Source organism: Dendropsophus ebraccatus, unplaced genomic scaffold, assembly GCF_027789765.1.
Source record: "Dendropsophus ebraccatus isolate aDenEbr1 unplaced genomic scaffold, aDenEbr1.pat pat_scaffold_1055_ctg1, whole genome shotgun sequence".
In the NCBI taxonomy this organism is placed as follows: Eukaryota; Metazoa; Chordata; class Amphibia; order Anura; family Hylidae; genus Dendropsophus; species Dendropsophus ebraccatus.
This window is the reverse complement of record NW_027208472.1, coordinates 12,274-31,817: the sequence shown is the minus strand read 5'-3', so window position 1 is coordinate 31,817 and position 19,544 is coordinate 12,274. Positions and strand designations below refer to the sequence as shown.

Genomic DNA, 19,544 nt, shown 5'->3' with positions numbered 1-19,544 from the left:
AAAGGTCTGAGACAGTAGATCAGGTACTATGGTGTGATCACCACATGTGGGTGAAACTCACCGCCAGCAGTGGTCAATGTACGCACAATGCTGTGATGACATAGGCAACATTGTTTGTACATTGACCGCCACTGGTTCCACCCGCATGCGACAGTCACAACAGAGTACCTGGCCCACTGTCTCAGGCCGCCTCCGTTTTGCCAGGTAAGAAGGTGTTGGTGTGTGAGGAGACCAAACCAGAAGTGAGATGGCGGCGAGGGAGGAAATGCCTTTTTAGTTACCTGGATAACCCCTTTAAGGGCACCTCCTCCAGACACTCTAGGTGTTCTTAGAGTGTATTCCTCCTATTTCTGATGGAAAATGGGGGCACCTCCTCCCCCCATGTGAGGTAAATGTTTCCTCCTGTTCTTACTGGCGCCTCATTTACCCTTTGATGTTCCGGACGCCTCCTCCTCCTCCAGACAGCTCCAGATGGTCGGGTGTCTTCTCCTCACACTGGCGGCGCGGTGTTATCTAGATAGGATATATAACAAGCCATGTGTTAACAGAATAAAGATATGATGAACATTGTTAATAATCACAGGTTACATATATATATATATATATATATATATATATATATATATATATATATATTTATCCTGACTGTATTTTCATATGGAGCGACTATAAATATATATATAGAGAGAGATCTATCTATATATATATATACATATATATATAGAGAGAGAGAGAGAGAGAGAGAGAGAGAGAGAGAGAGAGAGACGGGCTCCATATGAAAATACAGTCAGGATAAAAGTGATCTGAGGTGTGATGGGATTTTGGTTACTCACCTTTACTCCTCCGTGGTGGCGCAGCAGCAGCAGAACAGCGCCCGCAGTCTATAAGGGAAAGAGAAAAACCAGCATGACTTTCCTGAGATCAGACCCGTCAGCAGTGATGGGGAATAGACATTACACTGGAGAGAGGGGACTCAGTGCTATCCTAGTGGGTGTGATACAGGCGGCACCATGTAACTTGTATGTCTGTATTATGTACATGAGGCCTTTCATGGTTATTATATGTGACTGATAATATAATATATAGTGAGGACATGAGGATATACAGTGCAGCTATAGAGGTGTGTTATCATGTAAGTGTATCATCCCTTATATTTACCTGGATAAGATGGATCTCCTTCTGCTGCTGCTTCTGCCCAGGAGAAATGACCAAGAAATGGAGGGAAATCAATGGTTAGTGTAAGGAAACCAGAATTGCTGAGCACATTATATAGAAGCAATATAAAGGAAATGTATTCTTATAGCTGGGCCATCAGCTCCTGCAGCTACATGTCTTATAGTCAGGTCTAGTTCTATCCTTCCAGCATTTATTACCAGCTCTAGTCACTCCTGCAATAATATAATATTCACCATTACCCACAATAGAAATTAGATCCCACCTCCAAATAGATCTCTATACATGATGGTAAATAACAGTTTCCTCTCTATACATGATGGTAAATAACAGTTTCTTGTATTCACAATGTTATCAGTTTTGTTTCATTACCTGGGGATCTCCTCGGTCGTCGCCTCTTCCTCCTCGTCCTGCTCTTCTTCTCTGTGTATAGAATGTAAACCATCTCATATATAAATGTATTATTATATCACACATTATATGGTTTATTGTAAAGAAAGTGATTGCTAAGGTAATGGAGTGAGCTGTACATTGCTGTATGCAGTTACCATGATAGTACTATATATGTCGGGAACGGACAAAAAAAAAACAACATGTATTCACAATACTCTAAGCTTTGTTTCATTACCTGGGGATCTCCTCGGTGATCACTTCGTCCTCTTCTTCCTCTTCTCTGTGTATAGAATGTAAACCATGTCATAAATAAATATATCATTATATTACAGATTATATAGTTTATTGTAAAGAAAGTGATTGCAAAGGTAATGGGTGGAGCTGTACATTGCTGTATGCATTGACCATAGTAGTACTATATATGTCGGGTACGGCCAACTAAAGTATGAAGTGTATGCGGACCCTAATGGCTATCTCACAGTGTCAGCAGTTTACAATGTGAATAAATGCTGTTAAAATAAATTGAAAAATATGATGCTATGTCTAACTAGAGCGCCCCCTATCCTGTCCTCCTGCAGCTCCTCTCTCTATACTGGATGGTGAAAAAATAAACATGTATTTACAACACTATAAGCTTTGAGCCCTCACCTGGGGATGTCCGCCGCCTCGTCCTCATCCGCGTCTTCGTCAACTTCACTGAATATAGAATATAAACCAGCTTATATTTATACCTATATACAGTTTTTGGGGATATGTGACTACACAGAGTTTTGGATGGGGAACTCTGATCTCCATGGACTCATATTGTTATCCCACATAATGTAGATGATTTTATCTCTTCTTCATACTTACATGATGGTCTGCAGGTTAGGGTGCCAGGTGCGTAGTGGAAACCGGCCCTTCCTGTAACAGAGAACATAGGTTTGGTTAGGATGATTGTTACTTTGCCCCATTTAAAACTTTCAGAAAATGCTATTTATTGTGACGTCTCAATAAGAACATGAATTCCACTAATGATATTTATTAACCCCTTGTCGTCACTGCCAGTTGTCTCCCTAACACCGTTGCCCTATTTTTAAAATTTGACATGAATAACTTTTTATGGCAGTAACTTTTTTGCATCTAAGTGATTCTGACATTATGTTCCATGACACATCAAGTGTTATGTTAGTGGCAATTATTTTTTTTATTGTAAATAAAAGTTCTAAAATTTCTAGAACACATAAGATTTTAGTTGAAATTCTCTACTTGCCTGATAAATTAATTATTATCGATAATTTACAGAATAGTTACCTTATGTTTGCAAAATTTATTAATCAATCTTTTATTTTGTTTAGAACATTTAAGAGCTAATACATTTAGTAGCAGTTTTCCATATTTCTATTAAAATTTTAAAAATATTTTGAAACCACCCTTTTTCTAAACCTAAACCTGCACCCCCCCCTGAGGAAATAAAAATCAAATCAACTTGTGCCAAAATTAATTTAAAATTTTTATTTGTCTTTTCTCATTTTCTATTTTAATAGTTTTTCTTTCTGTAACATAGCAGCCGGTGTTGGCAGAGAACTGCAACTCCATATTTATTCCCTGATTCTGAAGTTTGAGAAATTTCTTAATAGCGTCTCTAGGGCTCCACATGTCTGACACATAGGTCTTAGACACCAAGGAGCGCCAAGTGGAATTAGGGGTCCCCCTTTTATTTAGGATATAATGTAGGCCTCATATCAATTTACAGAGGACTTGGGGTGCTAACATATTTTTGTGTGAAAACCTGTTTTTGTTTTTTTTTTTTGTGTGCATTCTAAGCCACATTTGATCGCTTTTTATTCTATTCTTTTATGTGGTGAAGCAAGTAAAAAACAAACAAAAACAAACTATGATAAAAATGATTTATTTGATGTCATTGCTGTTTTTTGGTGTAGTGTTATTACCTGAACATCCATGGCGCATCCATGACCTTCATCTTCCACCTATTACATGACAAAAAAATTGCATATTATGAAGGAAATATTAGTCAGTCCTCCAAGTGCTGCATATTGGGGGAGATTTTATAGAAACTGGTAAATTAGAAATCCACTGCCCAGATTTATTAAAACAGATGGTCTGACTATAAAAGCGCTCTTAGCACTTGGTATTTGGGTTCGAATATTTGAAAAATTTGCGTGAAATCTTGGTTAATCTATGTTTAACGTACAATATGTGAGTGCACCTATAAAAAAGTCTTCTTACTTTTCTTATATTAAACCAATGGACATTTTTTAACATATCCAAGGTGACGTTGCTCGCCGTCCCTTCTGTGTTCCTGAGTAAGTGTCTTAAAGGCATCAGTCATGAAGATAGAGGAGACTTAGATCATCACTCATTTACTGAGCCTATTACACGCCTCAATAGTCGTGCAGCAAGGCCAGTGTATATCTTTGGCGATGTCCATGCAGTCTTTGCCTTTAGTGTAAAACAGCAAAGTATATACATACCGTTCCACACTCCCCGGTGCTTCTGCTCGCTGCCCGGTATCTTCCTGGCTTCTGCTGCTGCTGCCAGGAAGATACCGAGGAGCAGGCAGAAGCACCAGGGAGCGTGGAGCAGAGGCTTGTTGGTTTTAGACAAGACCCCCTACAAACATGTCTTTGTGACTGATGTAACTATAATATTACTGTCACATATATTACTATAAGATACTTACACCCAGTTCTCAAACTCCTCCCTGATCTTTTCATCCCTGTTAGGAATAGAATAGAGAAGATAGTGAAAACCTAACACACATCAGACACATCAGTTTTCTAGGAGAACTTCATCAATAAGAAGACAGTTTAGGCATTCTCGCCATGATCGGTGTCTATAGGGGAAGAATTATAGGGTCACACAAGTTTTATGTTTTAATTTTACATTTAAAGAAAATGCTGCAAAGTTTTCTAGAAAAAATGCAAGCAAAAGCAATCAAAAATGTTTCTTTCAAATCAGCTGGTGCCAGAGATTTGTAATTTACTTCCATTAAAAAATCTCAAATCTTCCATTACTTATCAGCCGCTGTATGTCCTGCAGGAAGTGGTATTCTTTCCAGTCTGTAAAGCTGGTGAGGTTTTCTATGGGGATTTGCTGCTTCTCTGGACAGTTCCCGTCCCAGACAGAGGTGGCATCAGAGAGCACTGTGTCAGACAGGAAAGAATACACCACTTCCTGCAGGACATACAGCAGCTGATACCTACTTGAAGAGTTTATTTAATAGAAGTAAATTACTAATCCTTTAAAAAAAAAAACTAATAACTTAAAAGAACACTAATTTTTGTAGGCTTGTTGTTACTAGCCTCTCTCCCTGTCAATCATTCTGCCGAGCACGCTGACAGGCAGACAGCGGTGACCAGATATGGGTACCCAGATGACTACCTCCCTGTCTCTGCCTGCTGCGCGCTCTAGTAGTAAAACCTCTTTTTCTCCGATATACAGCTTCTGCTGCAGCCACGGCCGGTACTTGCCCAGGCTGCTCAGGAGCTGTATACAGTGCTCCAGGGAACCATATCAGCCCAATTGTACTGATTGGTTCCCTTTAAGACGAGACCACCCTGCAAACATGTCTTTGTGACTGATATAACGATTATATTATTATATTTTACTATGAGATACTTACTCTGAATCCTCTTCCTCCTCCTCCTCGGGGCCTTCATCGCTCCTGTTAGTGATAGAATAGAGAAGATGAGAACCTAACACACATTACAGGCAGCAGTTTTCTGGCAGAACTTTATCAATAAGAAGACAGTTTATATAGAGGCATCCTGGTGCTGATCGGGGTCTATAGGGGAGGAATTATAGGGTCACACAAGTTTTACATTTTTAGTTTTACATTTAAACTAAATGCTACAAAGTTTGGTAAAAAAAAGCAAATAATGTGGAATTAAAGGGGTAGTTCAGCAAACATTTTTTTTCTTTCAAATAAACTGGTGCCAGAGATTTGTAATTTACTTCCTTTAAAAATCTCAAGTCTTCCAGTACTTATCAGCTGCTGTATGTCCAGCATGAAGTGGTGTATTCTTTCCAGTCTGGTGAGCAGGAGAGGTTTTCTATGGGGATTTGCTGCTTCTCTGGACAGTTCCTGTCACAGACAGAGGTGGCATCAGAGAGCAATGTGTCAGACTGGAAAGAATACACCACCTCCTGCAAGGCATACAGCAGCTGATATGTACTGGAGCTTTTTTTTTAATAGAAGTAAAATACAAATTTCTGGCACTTTTTTGCTGAACTATTCCATTAAAAAAAAAAACTTTGGATAGTAAACAAGTCTTTGTGACTGATATAACTATTATATTATTATATTTTACTATGAGATACTTACTCCGAAACCTCCATCTCCTCCTCCTCGGGGTCTTCCTCGCTGCTGTTAGGGATAGAATAGAGAAGATAGTGAAAACCTAACACACATTACAGACATTAGTTTTCTGGCAGAACTTTATCAATAAGAAGACAGTTTATACAGAGGCATCCTGGCGCTGATCGGTGTCTATAGGGGAGGAATTATAGGGTCACACAAGTTACATTTTCAGTAAAGATTTACTAACCTGGAATCCGATCCTCCATCTGAAGAAAAAAGAAAGAGAAAAGTGTTAGTTTTCAATATGTCTTTAAACCTCATGATGTAACTTTCACAATGTTTCACAGCAATGGGGTAGGGGACTGGTGTCATATATGTGATGAGATGTTAGACATGAAATCTATGAAGGTGATGTTATAAAGAGGTAAAACTCACCCTCGACGTCATCCTGTGCAGCCTGAAATAGGAAATATAGAGAGTAAGCAGAGGACATTGGTATATTGATGAGCATGAAACGTCCGTGTACATCTGAGCTATGTGCTTGTTGTCTGCTTTGGCCATAAAAATAATTGATATCTCAATTATATCCGGCCGTTCTACATTGACTTCAATGCTGTTTTCAATGCAACAATGGCCATTGTTCGTACAATGTGTGAACATGGCCTAAAAGTCTAAAATAATAAAGCATATTATTTTCTTTACACATTCATCAGCCGTCGGCCGTGCATCGTTATAACACGTAGCAATGTGCAGTCGCCGGTCAATGTTTTTAGGTTAGGACCAAAAGAAACAATCAGTCCATGATTATTGTCATCAGCTGATTGCAGCTGCCCCTCCACGCCGCGGGGCTCTCCTATGCCAGTCTCCCTAACCTCCCAGTACCTGTCCCCAGGCCGCCCGCCACCCTTCTTGAGCCCCATCTGGCGTTGGTCTGGCATAGCATACACTGGCCACGACTGCTGCTTCTCCCCTACAGGGTTCACCTCCACCGACCTCCTGGGACCTGTCACCAGGCACCTGCCGTCCTCTTCCAATGCCCGCTGCGGTTCCAAATTCAAGTAGCACCACCAAGTAGCACCACCAACTACTGCCTCTCTCTCTTTGCTGTGGCTGCGGGGAACACCTGTTTAGAGTGGGGATTACCCTGAGGGGTAATCCCCTGTTCCCCTGCAACAGAGGCAGAGAGAGAGGCAATAGCTATCTCTGTTTAATTTTGGTGTCGCTACTTGATTTTGGCACCACAGCAGGCATTGGAGGAGGATGGCAGGAGCTTGGTGAGAGGTCCAAGGAAGTCAGGAAGGCCAGTGGAGGTGAGTCCTGTCGAAGTGAAGCTGCGGCCAGTGTATGCTCCACCAGACGGCTGCCGGACCAGAGAGCGGGCATGGGGCTCAAGAAGGGTGGTGGGCGGCCTGGGTATCAGGACATCAGGGAGACTGGTGGAGAAGAGCCTTGTGGCGACAAGAGGCAGCTGTAGCAGCTTGGGGAATGTCGCCAGTGTCCGAACCACCTAGCAGGGGTCGGTGGGGACTCCAGAAGTGTAGGCGGCAGCCTGGGGACAGGTCCAGGGGCCGGAGGAGCTGTTCTCGCAGCAGGAAGAAGCATAGGCAGCGCGCCAAGTTCAAATAGCCGCCCGCTCTTGCATCTCTCTATGCCTCTGCTGCGGGGAACAACGATTTAGACTATTTCTCCTTTTAATAAAGAAAATGATCAGGCGATGACAATGTTGATCACTGATGATCTTGTCTTTTGATCCTGATCTAAAATCATTGGCTGCGACTACGCACCGCTATATGTAAAAACCATGCCTCCTCCCAAACTCGCTGCCCTTCCTAACCGCCCATCAGACGAGAGGGGGAATATGGCAGGCATACGCCTGGGAGAAGCAAATCTGCGCCTTCTCCCTGGCATACGCCCCGGCCACAGCCTTGATAAAGTTCTCCCTCTGTGTTGATACCTTTCAAACCACAAGAGATATTGCAGATATGGTTGTACCAATCGATTTCTGAGACAATTGTAGTCATCTTTAATGTACTACATGACCATCTTGATCGTGGCTTCCAAGATGGCAGTCATGTTCCAGACATGCAGTAATACCTCGGTTCCCGAACAATATCTTTGGTATGTTTTCCTTGGTTTGCCTTTTTTATGTGCTACGTGATCACCTTTGCATTGGAAAAATTTGCCCTTGATCCAATATGGCTGCCATTAAAATGGAGGCATATCAATAAAAAGTAGAAACTCCCAAAACCTGTGCCACAGATGAATATAATGAAGGTAGATCAGTGATCAGTGATTGCAGATAATTGTATTAAAATCCCCATCCATTATACATTGGGGGTAATATACCGTCATATTTGTGTCACGTTGTTAGATATAAAACTCTCATATATGCTGTATAATCTATTTCTGGTATAATTTGTGTATTTACTTATCACTTTTGTGGGGGGTGGGGGCGTTGTAGGTGAAAAATGAGGACAATGATCCAACAAATCAGTGTAAGCTTTTATCCAGTTGTCAGTGCAAGACGTAGGGGGTTATGTGGCTTATCCAGAATTAGAAAAATACTGCTGATATTTTTTAAGAACAGCGCCATGCGTATCCTCAGGTTTTATGTGGTATTACAACTCAGTTTTATTCACATCACTAGTAAATGTGCCGCAGTACCACAGAAAAACTGAGGACAATAGTGGCACTGTTTATGGATGGGGGCAGCTATGACCCAGATTTATCAAACTGTGGAAGGTTATGTTCACACACAGTTAAAACAACAGTGGTTGTCTTGTCAAAAAAAATACATTGTGTGAACATAGCCTAAATCTGAAACTGGTGTCAGCTGCCCACAGCAACCAATCATAGCTCAGCTTTCCAGAGAATCTGTCAGGTCCATACCAGGTACAGAGCTGCAGACACAGGCAGATAGGTAATAGAGAGAGAATACAAGGGAAGCCTTTGTCTTTGCTGATGACCATTTGCACAGCTATAAAATTGTATTTTATATGTACTCAGTCATTTATTTCCCTAATCTTTACATATATACAGACAAATAGGCCGACCTGACTATATAGTATACCAGGAGAAAACATTGTATTATTGGTAATATATAACTTTTTTAAAATATAGATAAAAAACTAATCAAGAACAGTGTGTGCTCACCTCCACAGCAAAACCAAACCACAAAAACTATATACAGATAGGCCACAGTACCATCATGCATCACTCAGTCAGGTGCGATAATACACATAGAGGCAACATAGTAGCTGCAAACAATGTATGATAGCAAATGCAAGATCAACCAATAAACAAGCAGGTGTGAACACAATGGGATGCACGCCAGCAGCTATTAACCCTGTTACGCCCTTAGCATGGTGCACCAATCTACCCCTGCTCACTCAGGGAATTATCAGAGTAGACGCCCTTATAATGGCGGCTCCTGCCCCGTGCTATCCCTACTCCCAGACCCTACGCTTACCCTTATGCTGCTCCCTACGCAGCATTTCATGTACAAAGCACTCGTCAGGGGATGATGATGATCCCGGGTATAGCACTGCATCGGTGTCACACAGCAACAGATTAGGCTATTAGCGTCCTCCAGGCACTCCGGCCACTGCTGTGATGTGCCACGTTTATTGAAGCCAGACGCACACTGTACTGAACCCCGATGCAGTGCTATACCCGGGATCATCATCCTCCCCTGACGAGTCCTTTGTACATGAAATGCTGCGTAGGGAGCAGCATAAGGGTAAGCCAATGGCGGATTATAATGTGGGCAGTTTGGGCGGCCGTCCGGGGCCCGAGGCTCCTGGGGGCCCATGCCACGCCGCCCACATTATAATGCCGCTGCGGCCCGACCCCCCCTCGCCACTGCAGGCTCTTGTGACCGCAAGAGTCCTGCTCTTACTGTCCCCGGCTGATGTGCGGCTGCCGGAGGTGTCCCGTCCTATCCCCCGGCAGCGCGCACATCAGAGAGCTCCCCGTGCACCTGCTGCTGTGACTTCCGGCGCACGGGGAGCTCTGTGATGCGCGCGCTGCCGGGGACAGGATGGGACACCTCCGGCAGCCGCACATTAGCCGGGGACAGACGGAGAGGCTCGACGGGGGAACGGGTTGTAAGGTGTGTTTTTTTTTGTGTTTTTTTTAAATCTGCCTGCACGGAGGGGGAGGGGGGACCATCTATAAGAGGGGGGAAAAGAGGGGGACCATCTATAGGGGGGGGAAGAGGGGGACCATCTATAAGAGGGGGGGGGGGAGAGGGGGACCATCTATAAGAGGGGGGGGAAGAGGGGGACCATCTATAAGGGGGGGGGAAAGGGGGAACATCTATAAGAGGGGGGGAAGATGGGGACCATCTATAAGGGGGGGGGAGGGGGACCATTTAAAAGAGGGGGGGGAAGAGGGGGACCATCTATAAGAGGGGGGGGAAAGAGGGGGACCATCTATAAGAGGGGGGGAAAGAGGGGGACCATCTATAAGGGGGGGGGAGGGGGACCATCTATAAGAGGGGACCCTCTATAAGGGGGGGGAAGAGGGGGACCATCTATAAGAAGGGGGGGAAGAGGGGGGACCATGTATAAGAGGGGGGGGGGAAAGAGGGGTAACATCTATAAGGGGGGGGAAGAGGGGGACCATCTATAAGGGGGGAAAGAGGGGGACCATCTATAAGGATATAAGGGGGGGAGAGGGGGACCATCTATAAGGGGGGGATGAGGGGGACCATCTATAAGGGGGGAAGAGGGGTACCACCTATAAGGAGGGGGGAAAGAGGGGGACCATCTATAAGGAGGGAAGAGGGTGGCCATCTATAAGGGGGGGAGAGGGGGACCATCTATAAGGGGGGGAAGAGGGGTACCATCTATAAGGAGGGGAAGAGGGGGACCATCTATAAGGAGGGAAGAGGGTGACCATCTTTAAGGGGGGGAGAGGGGGACCATCTCCTATAGGATTAGCACCCTCCTCTACTGATATCCTCTGTGCTGCTGTGACCCTCCCCTATTAGATCAGCGCCCTCCTCTCCTGACATCCTCTGTGCTGCTGTGACCCTCCCCTATTAGATCAGCGCCCTCCTCTCCTGACATCCTCTGTGCTGCTGGGACCTCTCCTATAGATCAGCACCCTCCTCTCCTGACATCCTCTGTGCTGCTGGGACCTCTCCTATAGGATTAGCACCCTCCTCTCCTGACCTCCTCTGTGCGGCTGTGACCTCCCCTATAAGATCAGCGCCCTCCTCTCCTGAAACCAGGTGGCAGTATGTTTATTGGGGGCAGTGGAGGTGGGGTGGACAAAGCTTACTGGGAGCAGCAAGGGACCAAACATTATGTTTATTGGGGCCAGCAGGGAGGGGAGGCAGGCAGTGTTTATCGGGGACAGCGGGGGGGGGGGCAGTAGCGGAGTATAATGTGGGTGGATTGACCCGGGGGGGGGGGGGGGGGGGGGGGGGGGGGGGCAGGTTGGGTGGACAGCCCGGGGTCCTGGGTACATTTAATCCGCCACTGGGGTAAGCGTAGGGTGTGGGAGTAGGGATAGCACAGGGCAGGAGCCGCCATTATGAAGGCGTCTACTCCGATGGTTCCCTCAGTGAGGAAGAGTAGATTGGTGCACCATGCTCAGGGCTTAACAGGGTTAATAGCTCCTGTACCTATCTACACTGGCGAGCATCCCATCCTGTTCACACCTGCTTGTTTATTGGTTGATGTTGCATTTGCTTTCATACATTGTTTGCAGCTACTATGTTGCTACTATGTGTATTATTGACAGTGTACAATTACATTACACTGTATGGAATCACTGCTGTTATGTATACACTACGGCCGTGGTTGTCTGCGTCTACAAAAAATAATTAACGGGTCTATTTTGTGCGGCCGCTATTCAGTAAACAGCGGCTGCACAATGTAAAGGACTATGAGCACACCCAAATGTGCCCGCATTCAAATTAAAATGAAGAGATGTTCACCTGCCCGATACTACAGTATTGGCCTTGTGAACATCTGAGACATGGGTTGTTGTTTGAAACATTAAACACCGGCTGTGTCAAATAGCGGCTGATGTTCATGCCATGTGTGAACATGGCCTTAGGGTGGATTTCCAAAAAGTATCCAAAAAACAAAAATTACTGCATGATGTTATTTTGGCGAAAAAAAGATCTAGACTGTCTGCACCTACCCCGCATATCGCATCTAGCACTTTCCTCCCCCCGCTGCCAACCTCACTCATAACCAGACTCCGGCCAAGCAGGGAGAGCGCTGCAGCATTTAACACAGAAGATCCCCCCGCAGCAGGCAGACTCTGAGGAAGAAGATCAGTGGAAGAAGCAGGAGAGACACACAGAGGCCACCAGAGAGCAGTTACGGACCCTGCGCTGCTCCCTGCCCCTCCTCCAACACAGCTGCCTGTAAAACTACCTCTCCCAGCCCTTTTGCTAAAACTACCCTCAGCCCTACTACTGCCACTCCCCCCAGCCCTACTGCTGCCACTACCCCCAGCCCTACTGCTACTACTACCCCGAGCCCTACAGCTACTTCTCCCCCCAGCCTTACTGCTGCTACTACTACCCCAAGCCCTACATCTAGTACTACCCCGAGCCTTATAGCTACTACTACCCCACCCTTACTGCTACTACTACCCGAAGCCCTACTGCTACTACTAACCCCAGCCCTACTGCTACTATTACCTCTAGCCCTACTGCTATTACTACTTCTAGCCCTACTGCTTCTACTACCCCCAGCCCTACTGCTACTACTACCTCCAGCCCTTCTGCTACTACTACCTCTAGCCCTACTGCTATTACTACTTCTAGCCCTACTGCTACTACTACATCCAGCCCTACTGCTACTACTATCCCCAGCCGTACAGCTACTACTTCCCTAAGTCCTACTGCTGCTATTACTCTCAGCCCTACAGCTACTACTACCCCTAGCTCCCCAAAATAGTAATAAGTACAGGTTCTTCATATATAGAAAAGAAGATGTGCAGGGAACTCACCGTAAAAAGATGTGCATGGCACTCACCATAGAACCGTAAGAGGTGCTCACTACTATCTACATCCTCCTACCCTGCACCCTAAAGCTACTTTACTTTTATTTAATCCATGTTAAAAATCCATTACAAGGGATAATCACGGCAGGAATGCTAGCACCAGGCGTCTGGAGAAGCATACTGACGTACTCGAAACAGCTGTCACGCTGCCGCATGGTGCTGGCGTTCCTGCCGTCTTTATCCCGTGAAATGGATTTTTAACATGGTTTAAATAAAAGTCAAGTTTTACGGTGAGTGCCCTGCACATCTTATTTTTTCTATATATGAAGTAAGGGGGGAGAGAACACTCTGCTGGTACTTTTATGAACTCAATTTTGCACATATTGGACTGATCTCTATAGGCGATAGTGCCAATCATTGTCTCTATCACATTGGACACCCAGCCCTACAGCTACTACTGCCCCCAGCTCTATAGCTACTACTACCCCCAGCTCTATAGCTACTACTACCCCACTCCTTCAGCTACCACTACCCCCAGCCCTACTGCTGCCACTACCCCCAGCCCTAAAGCTACCACTATCCCCAGCCATACAGCTACTAATTCCCCCAGCCCTACTGCTCCTATTACTGCAAGTCCTACTGCTACTACTACCCCCAGCCCTTCAGCTACCACTACTGCCAGCCCTACAGCTACTACTACCCCCAGCCCTACAGCTACCACTTCTGCCAGCCCTACAGCTACTACTACCCCCAGCCCTACAGCTACTACTACCCCCAGCCCTACTGCTGCTATTACTCCCAGCCTTACTGCTACTACCCCAAGCCCTACTGCTCCTACTACCTGCAGTTCTACAGCTACTACTACCCCCAGCCCTAGTGCTACTACTATTCCTGGTGGATGGAACCAGTTGGGAGTAAATGATAGGGTATTAATATGGCATTGGAGAGGAATTGGACAGGGCAGGGGTCACACTTATTAGGGCATTTATACCCCAACGGGTCTCTGAGCGAGCAGGGGTAGTTTGGTTCACCTGACATAGGGGTATTAGGGACAAAGGTGCTCACTACATCCTCCTACCCTGCACATTTGGGATGAGCAGACTACCATTGATCTACAAGCAGTATACATTTGGTAAGATCGTTCTATACTTTAGCATATACATTATACCTTTAGGGTGCGTTCACACCTACCGCATCCGCAGCTTATTTGTCCGCGGAAATCCGCAGGTCTCTGGACTAAAGGTTAATTGGCCAAAGTCCTCTTTGCTGCCAGTTGGTGGGGGGTTCCGTATGTCTAGTCCAGTTGTGAAGGTGGTGGACATGGATGACCCGATCGATTATCTTGGAATAAAGCTCTCTACCAGAGTGGATAGGTACATAGCACTTAACATGCAACCGTTATATTTAAAGACCAAGAAGAAAATTGAATTTTGGGGACGGCTCCCTTTATCAATGGCCGACCGTATGGGAATAATTAAGATGGTTATTTTGCCTCAATTTTTATTTATCTTATTTTCTTCGCCAGTATGGATCCCGGATGCTTGGTTCAGTAGGATTGAAATTATGCTAAACTCTTTTATTTGGGGGAAAATGAGACCTAGGATCAGATATCACAATTGGACTCAGAGGGGTAGGGAGGGGGGAATGGCCTTGCCTGATCTCCGACTGTATTTTTTGGCTATGGGGGCCCAGACATTCAGAAAATGGGAAGTCTCGTCAATCACTCAGTTTATATTGGGGAAATCTAGATATGTTTATGAGGATTTTTTTGTAGGCTTAGAGGGGGGGTTTGGAGGAGGTAGAATTATTTCACATGTGGAACTATATGTCAGGATATGGAAGGCACTTAAAAAACTATGTAGGGTCACTGGGAGTTTTCAGTTCTCCCCTTTATGGGGGAATAGTTATTTAAAGGAATTTGACTCGTTTCAGGACCCCCTTGGTAGGGAGCTGAAAGAGATCAAATATATATCACAAATAATAGTACATGGGAATCTAATACCCTTAGAGGAGATTAAATTTAAATTTACACGGTTTAATATACACTGGTTTAGATATACACAGTTAAGTCACGCATTTAGGAATACTCCAAATAAAAGAATATGGGATATTCAGAGACATGAATTTTTTGAGTACCTGAGGTCTCCCATGGCTGGGAAAAAGTGTCTCACGGAGATATATAGGCGATTGTTGAAAACTAGAGGCAGGGGTCATCTGAGTAGGGCTAGAGAAAAGTGGGAATTAAGAATTGGGATTCTATCGGATGACGTTTGGGGGAACATAGTGGAGGGTATACAATATGTGTCTGTTAACCCCTCACATCGGTTAATACAGCTTAAAATCCTGTATGGTCTATACTTATCCCCTAAGGATTTATTTAGGAGAGGGCACAGAGGCAATTCTTGCTGTCCCAAATGCTCCGCGGAGGATGCGGATCTCTGGCACCTTTTATGGGATTGTCCTAAGATGCAGGACTTCTGGTCCAAAACAAAGGATTATATAGAGGGTGTGGTTGGCCCTCTTGTGGGAGCAGAGGCCCCTAAATTTCTGTTGGGTGGATACAGTAACGATGGGGTGATGGGATCGCTACTGAATAAATTGAGTTCCCTGGTAAAAGTTGTAATTTCGAGGAGGTGGTTTGGGGATGGTCCCCCGTCCTTGGAAGACTGGAGGCTATTGGTAGGTAGGGTGAGGCAATATGAGTTGTACTGGGCAATGAGGTGTTCCCGGAAGGCTACACAAAGGTATAACAAGCTTTGGGGTCCCTGGATTGAAGGTGGTGGTGATTAATCTAGCTATGCAAAGGGGTTTTTTTTTTTTTTTTTTTTTTTTTTTTTTTTTGGCCCTTATCTCTCTCTTCCTCTCGGGGGGGGGTTGGGATCTATTCTGTGTTGTGCATATTGATGTAAGGTGGGGCCTAGATGTGTCTGGCTTCCCCTGAGTTTGTAATGATTATTATGAAGAAAATAAAAGAATAATTTAATATAAAAAAAAAAAAAAAATATGGCATTGGAGAGGAATTGGACAGGGCAGGGGTCACACTTATTAGGGCATTTATACCCCAACGGGTCTCTGAGCGAGCAGGGGTAGTTTGGTTCACCTGACATAGGGGTATTAGGGACAAAGGTGCTCACTACATCCTCCTACCCTGCACATTTGGGATGAGCAGACTACCATTGATCTACAAGCAGTATACATTTGGTAAGATCGTTCTATACTTTAGCATATACATTATACCTTTAGGGTGCGTTCACACCTACCGCATCCGCAGCTTATTTTTCCGTGGAAATCCGCAGGTCTGGTAGTGCAGATTTCAACCTGCGAGAAATATGCGTATGTGTGCGTTTTGCGGTTTTTCTGCATCAAGTTTATCGCAACTGAAATGTCAGTTTAAAATGTCTCTCATTCTAAACGGACATTTCAGTTGCGATAAACTTGCTGCAGAAAAACCGCAAAACGCACACATACGCGGATATCTCGCAGGTTGAAATCTGCACCACCAGACCTGCGGATTTCCACGGAAAAATAAGCTGCAGATGCGGTAGGTGTGAACGCACCCTTAAGGGTGGGTTCAAACGCACCAGATCGCAGCAGATTTCACAGTACTGTCATTTTGTATGTCATTCTCCTGCCAGTATGTTCCGCCCCCCTCAACCCACCGATACCCAGTGAATACTTTATCTGTCTGCAGTCCGGCCTGCTTCTGTGGCTCACGGCTCCCTGACGTCCTCCTTAGCCAATAAGTGGCTGCTGCGGGACAGAGCACTGATTGGCTGAGCGGGATGTCAGGGAGCCGGAAGCCACAGAAACAAGCCAAATTGCGAACGGGTAAAGTATTCACCGAGTAGCGGTGGGTTGGGCGGGAGGCGGAGTTAGGGGGATTTGGTGCGTGTGAACCCACCCAACAATGTTTTACAGTCTGTGTCCCTCCTTTGTGATTATAACAGGATTTATGGTGCCTGTAATGTTGTGTCCGCACTGCACATGTGTCAACCTAGTCTTACAGTATAGCAGCTATCTGACAGTAAATGTATGTTACACCTAACAACAAATCAGAGTACAGTCTACTTTATAAATATACATAAATATTTTTTTTTTTTTTTGTAAAGGAGAACTCAGCAATCATGCAAAAAATTACATTTATTCTTACATCTGTAGGATGTGCTATTACTTTGCCCTTTTTTTATTTAATTATTTTTAACCCCCAATCCCCCAATCCCCCAATCCCCCAATCCCCCAATCCCCCCCCCCCCCCCCCCGCAGCCCCCATACACCTGCATCGATTTATTCAAAAACTTATCTACTTCCTGTTTCGGCAACATCTTAATTTTCTCACCACTCACAGCACTGTGTCTGTCTGCTGCTATGGAGAATGGCCGGGCTGCTGTGTCTGTCGGCCATTATGGAGGATGGCCGGGCTGCTGTCTCTGTCGGCCGCTATGGAGGATGACCGGCTGCTGTCTCTGTCGGCCGCTATGGAGGATGGCCGGGCTGCTGTGTCTGTCGGCCGCTATGGAGGATGGCCGGGCTGCTGTGTCTGTCGGCCGCTATGGAGGATGGCCGGGCTGCTGTGTCTGTCGGCCGCTATGGAGGATGGCTAGGCTGCTGTGTCTGTTGGCTATTATGGAGGATGGCCGGGCTGCTGTGTCTGTCGGCCGCTATGGAGGATGGCCGGGGTGCTGTGTCTGTCGGCCGCTATGGAGGATGGCCGGGCTGCTGTGTCTGTTGGCTATTATGGAGGATGGCCGGGCTGCTGTCTCTGTCGGCGGCTATGGAGGATGGCCGCCTGCTGTCTCTGTCGGCCGCTATGGAGGATGGCCGGGCTGCTCTGTCTGCCGGCCGCTACGGAGGATGGCCGGCTGCTGTGTCTGTCGGACACTGTGCTGATGACATTGTCCCGGGTCTACAGGCAGAAGGGGAAGCCTATATTGGAATCCTCCCCCATTACAGCATGGAGGAGATTCTGTGGTTGGGGGAGAATTCCACTACAGGCTTCCCCATCTGCCCGTATAGCCAGGACGATGTACTGCAACTCCTCCCCCCGCACGCGCGTTTCAGCAGCTCTTTAATGTGTGGTGTGTGGGATTGGGGGGATTTCACTGTGCAAGAGAAGTGGCGGCTCCGGTCATCCTCAGGGCCCCAGCATCTCCGTGGCGCTGTAAGACGAGGGGGATTCCACTCCAGGCCTCCTTGTCTGCCTGTAGAGCCCATAGAGGGACAATGTGCAGCAGCACCCCCCTTGCTTACCAGCATCTCAGCGTCTCTGTAATGTGTTGGGAGGATTTCACTCCAGGCTTCCCCGTAACCCCCTGTGTCACTTTCCATCTACTGTGGCCCCCAGCTGTTGCACAGCTACAACTACCATTATGTCCTGGTGACATTACATGATGGGAGTTGTAGTTAGGTAACTTGAAAAGCTCCAGGTTGCAGAACTACAATTCCCATCTTGTACTGTCACCACAACATGAGAATGGGGCTTGTAGTTATGCAAACATGAGAGCTCCAAGTTGAAGAACTACAACTCCCATGATCATGTTGTGGGGACTATACTTTATGGGACTTGTAGTTTTACAGCTTGGAGCTCTCCTGTTTGCATAACTAAAAGTCCCATCTTGTACCATATATATCGTTATTATTATTATTTTATTTATTTAACATGACAGATCACACAGTAGATCCTGATCCAGTGATAGCATTGTCACATATTACTGCACATCTGGATAAAGTCTTAGGCCAGGCCCATGGCTTATGTGTGCTATGTGATTTCCCTCTCTACCTTATAGGAGTATATTCCTTCCTATGTCCGCAGAGGTGCTGGAGATCACATAACACACACAGTGCATGAGCCCGGCCATAGACCACAGCCACCACCCAGCAGTTATCATGGCCAACTAAGCCCCGCCCCCTGCAGGGAAGATGGCAAAATGGCAGTTGGGAAATGGCTGAACATGGGGAATAAGTAACAGGGTGTAAGGTATTTATAGCTCCCTATTCTACACATCTCCTCCCATCACCACTGTCTCCTATGGGGGGGGGGGCACCTATGTGGTCATGTGATCAGGGAGGAGTATCCACAGGTACAGATACTCCTGGACAGGACATCCCACTATGTACACAACCCCATCTCTATACAACCCTTTCTGCTATACCCTGCTATACTGGATGGGGAATTCTTACTCACATGTTGCTCGAAGACAACTGGAACGTCCTTTTCCTCTACGGACTGCTCCACGTCCATCTTCGGCTCCTCTTCCATTTCTACAAATCGCCTCCTGTCTCCAATCTCTCGCAGAAATCGCCTGTGTGTGTGAAAAAATTAAAGATTACATGGAGAAAACTGATTGAAAAATAGAAAATAGCAAAAAATACCGGGAGCCAATGGATGTGCGTACTTACGCTCCAACTCCTAATAAAGCTCTGAAGGGTCCAGTAGCTGTTCTATTATGATGTCATATTTCTTTTGTTTTGTTTTTTTAAATAAACTTTATTTAAACATCTTGATACAAACACTTGTACTAACCATAATGCAATATCACTGATATAAACATTACATACATAATGAACAATTGGCCATTGGCGGAAATTTCTTGTTTGGATGAATAAGATCTTGGTCTATGCGCTCGGCTGCAGTATTTTAATATGGTTTATACTGATACTTGATAATGTTGCTCAAACAAAAAAACATTTAGCAAAAGGTTTCAGCCCC

The 19,544-nt window shown here is 45.5% G+C and overlaps 1 protein-coding gene across 1 annotated transcript; it reads right to left on the bottom strand.

The window, feature by feature from the left end:
- Positions 1–229: 229 nt before the first annotated feature.
- LOC138774729 (major centromere autoantigen B-like) lies at positions 230–19,199 on the bottom strand. Its single transcript, XM_069955680.1, has 13 exons — positions 19,020–19,199; positions 6,305–6,326; positions 6,117–6,135; positions 5,894–5,935; positions 5,192–5,233; positions 4,250–4,285; positions 3,498–3,536; positions 2,419–2,469; positions 1,802–1,846; positions 1,546–1,596; positions 1,159–1,191; positions 834–881; positions 230–513 (listed from the first exon to the last, which is right to left on the bottom strand). Exons 1-12 carry the CDS (start codon positions 19,092–19,094, stop codon positions 836–838), a joined length of 501 nt encoding a protein of 166 aa, XP_069811781.1. The 5' UTR covers positions 19,095–19,199; the 3' UTR covers positions 230–513; positions 834–835.
- Positions 19,200–19,544: the final 345 nt, after the last annotated feature.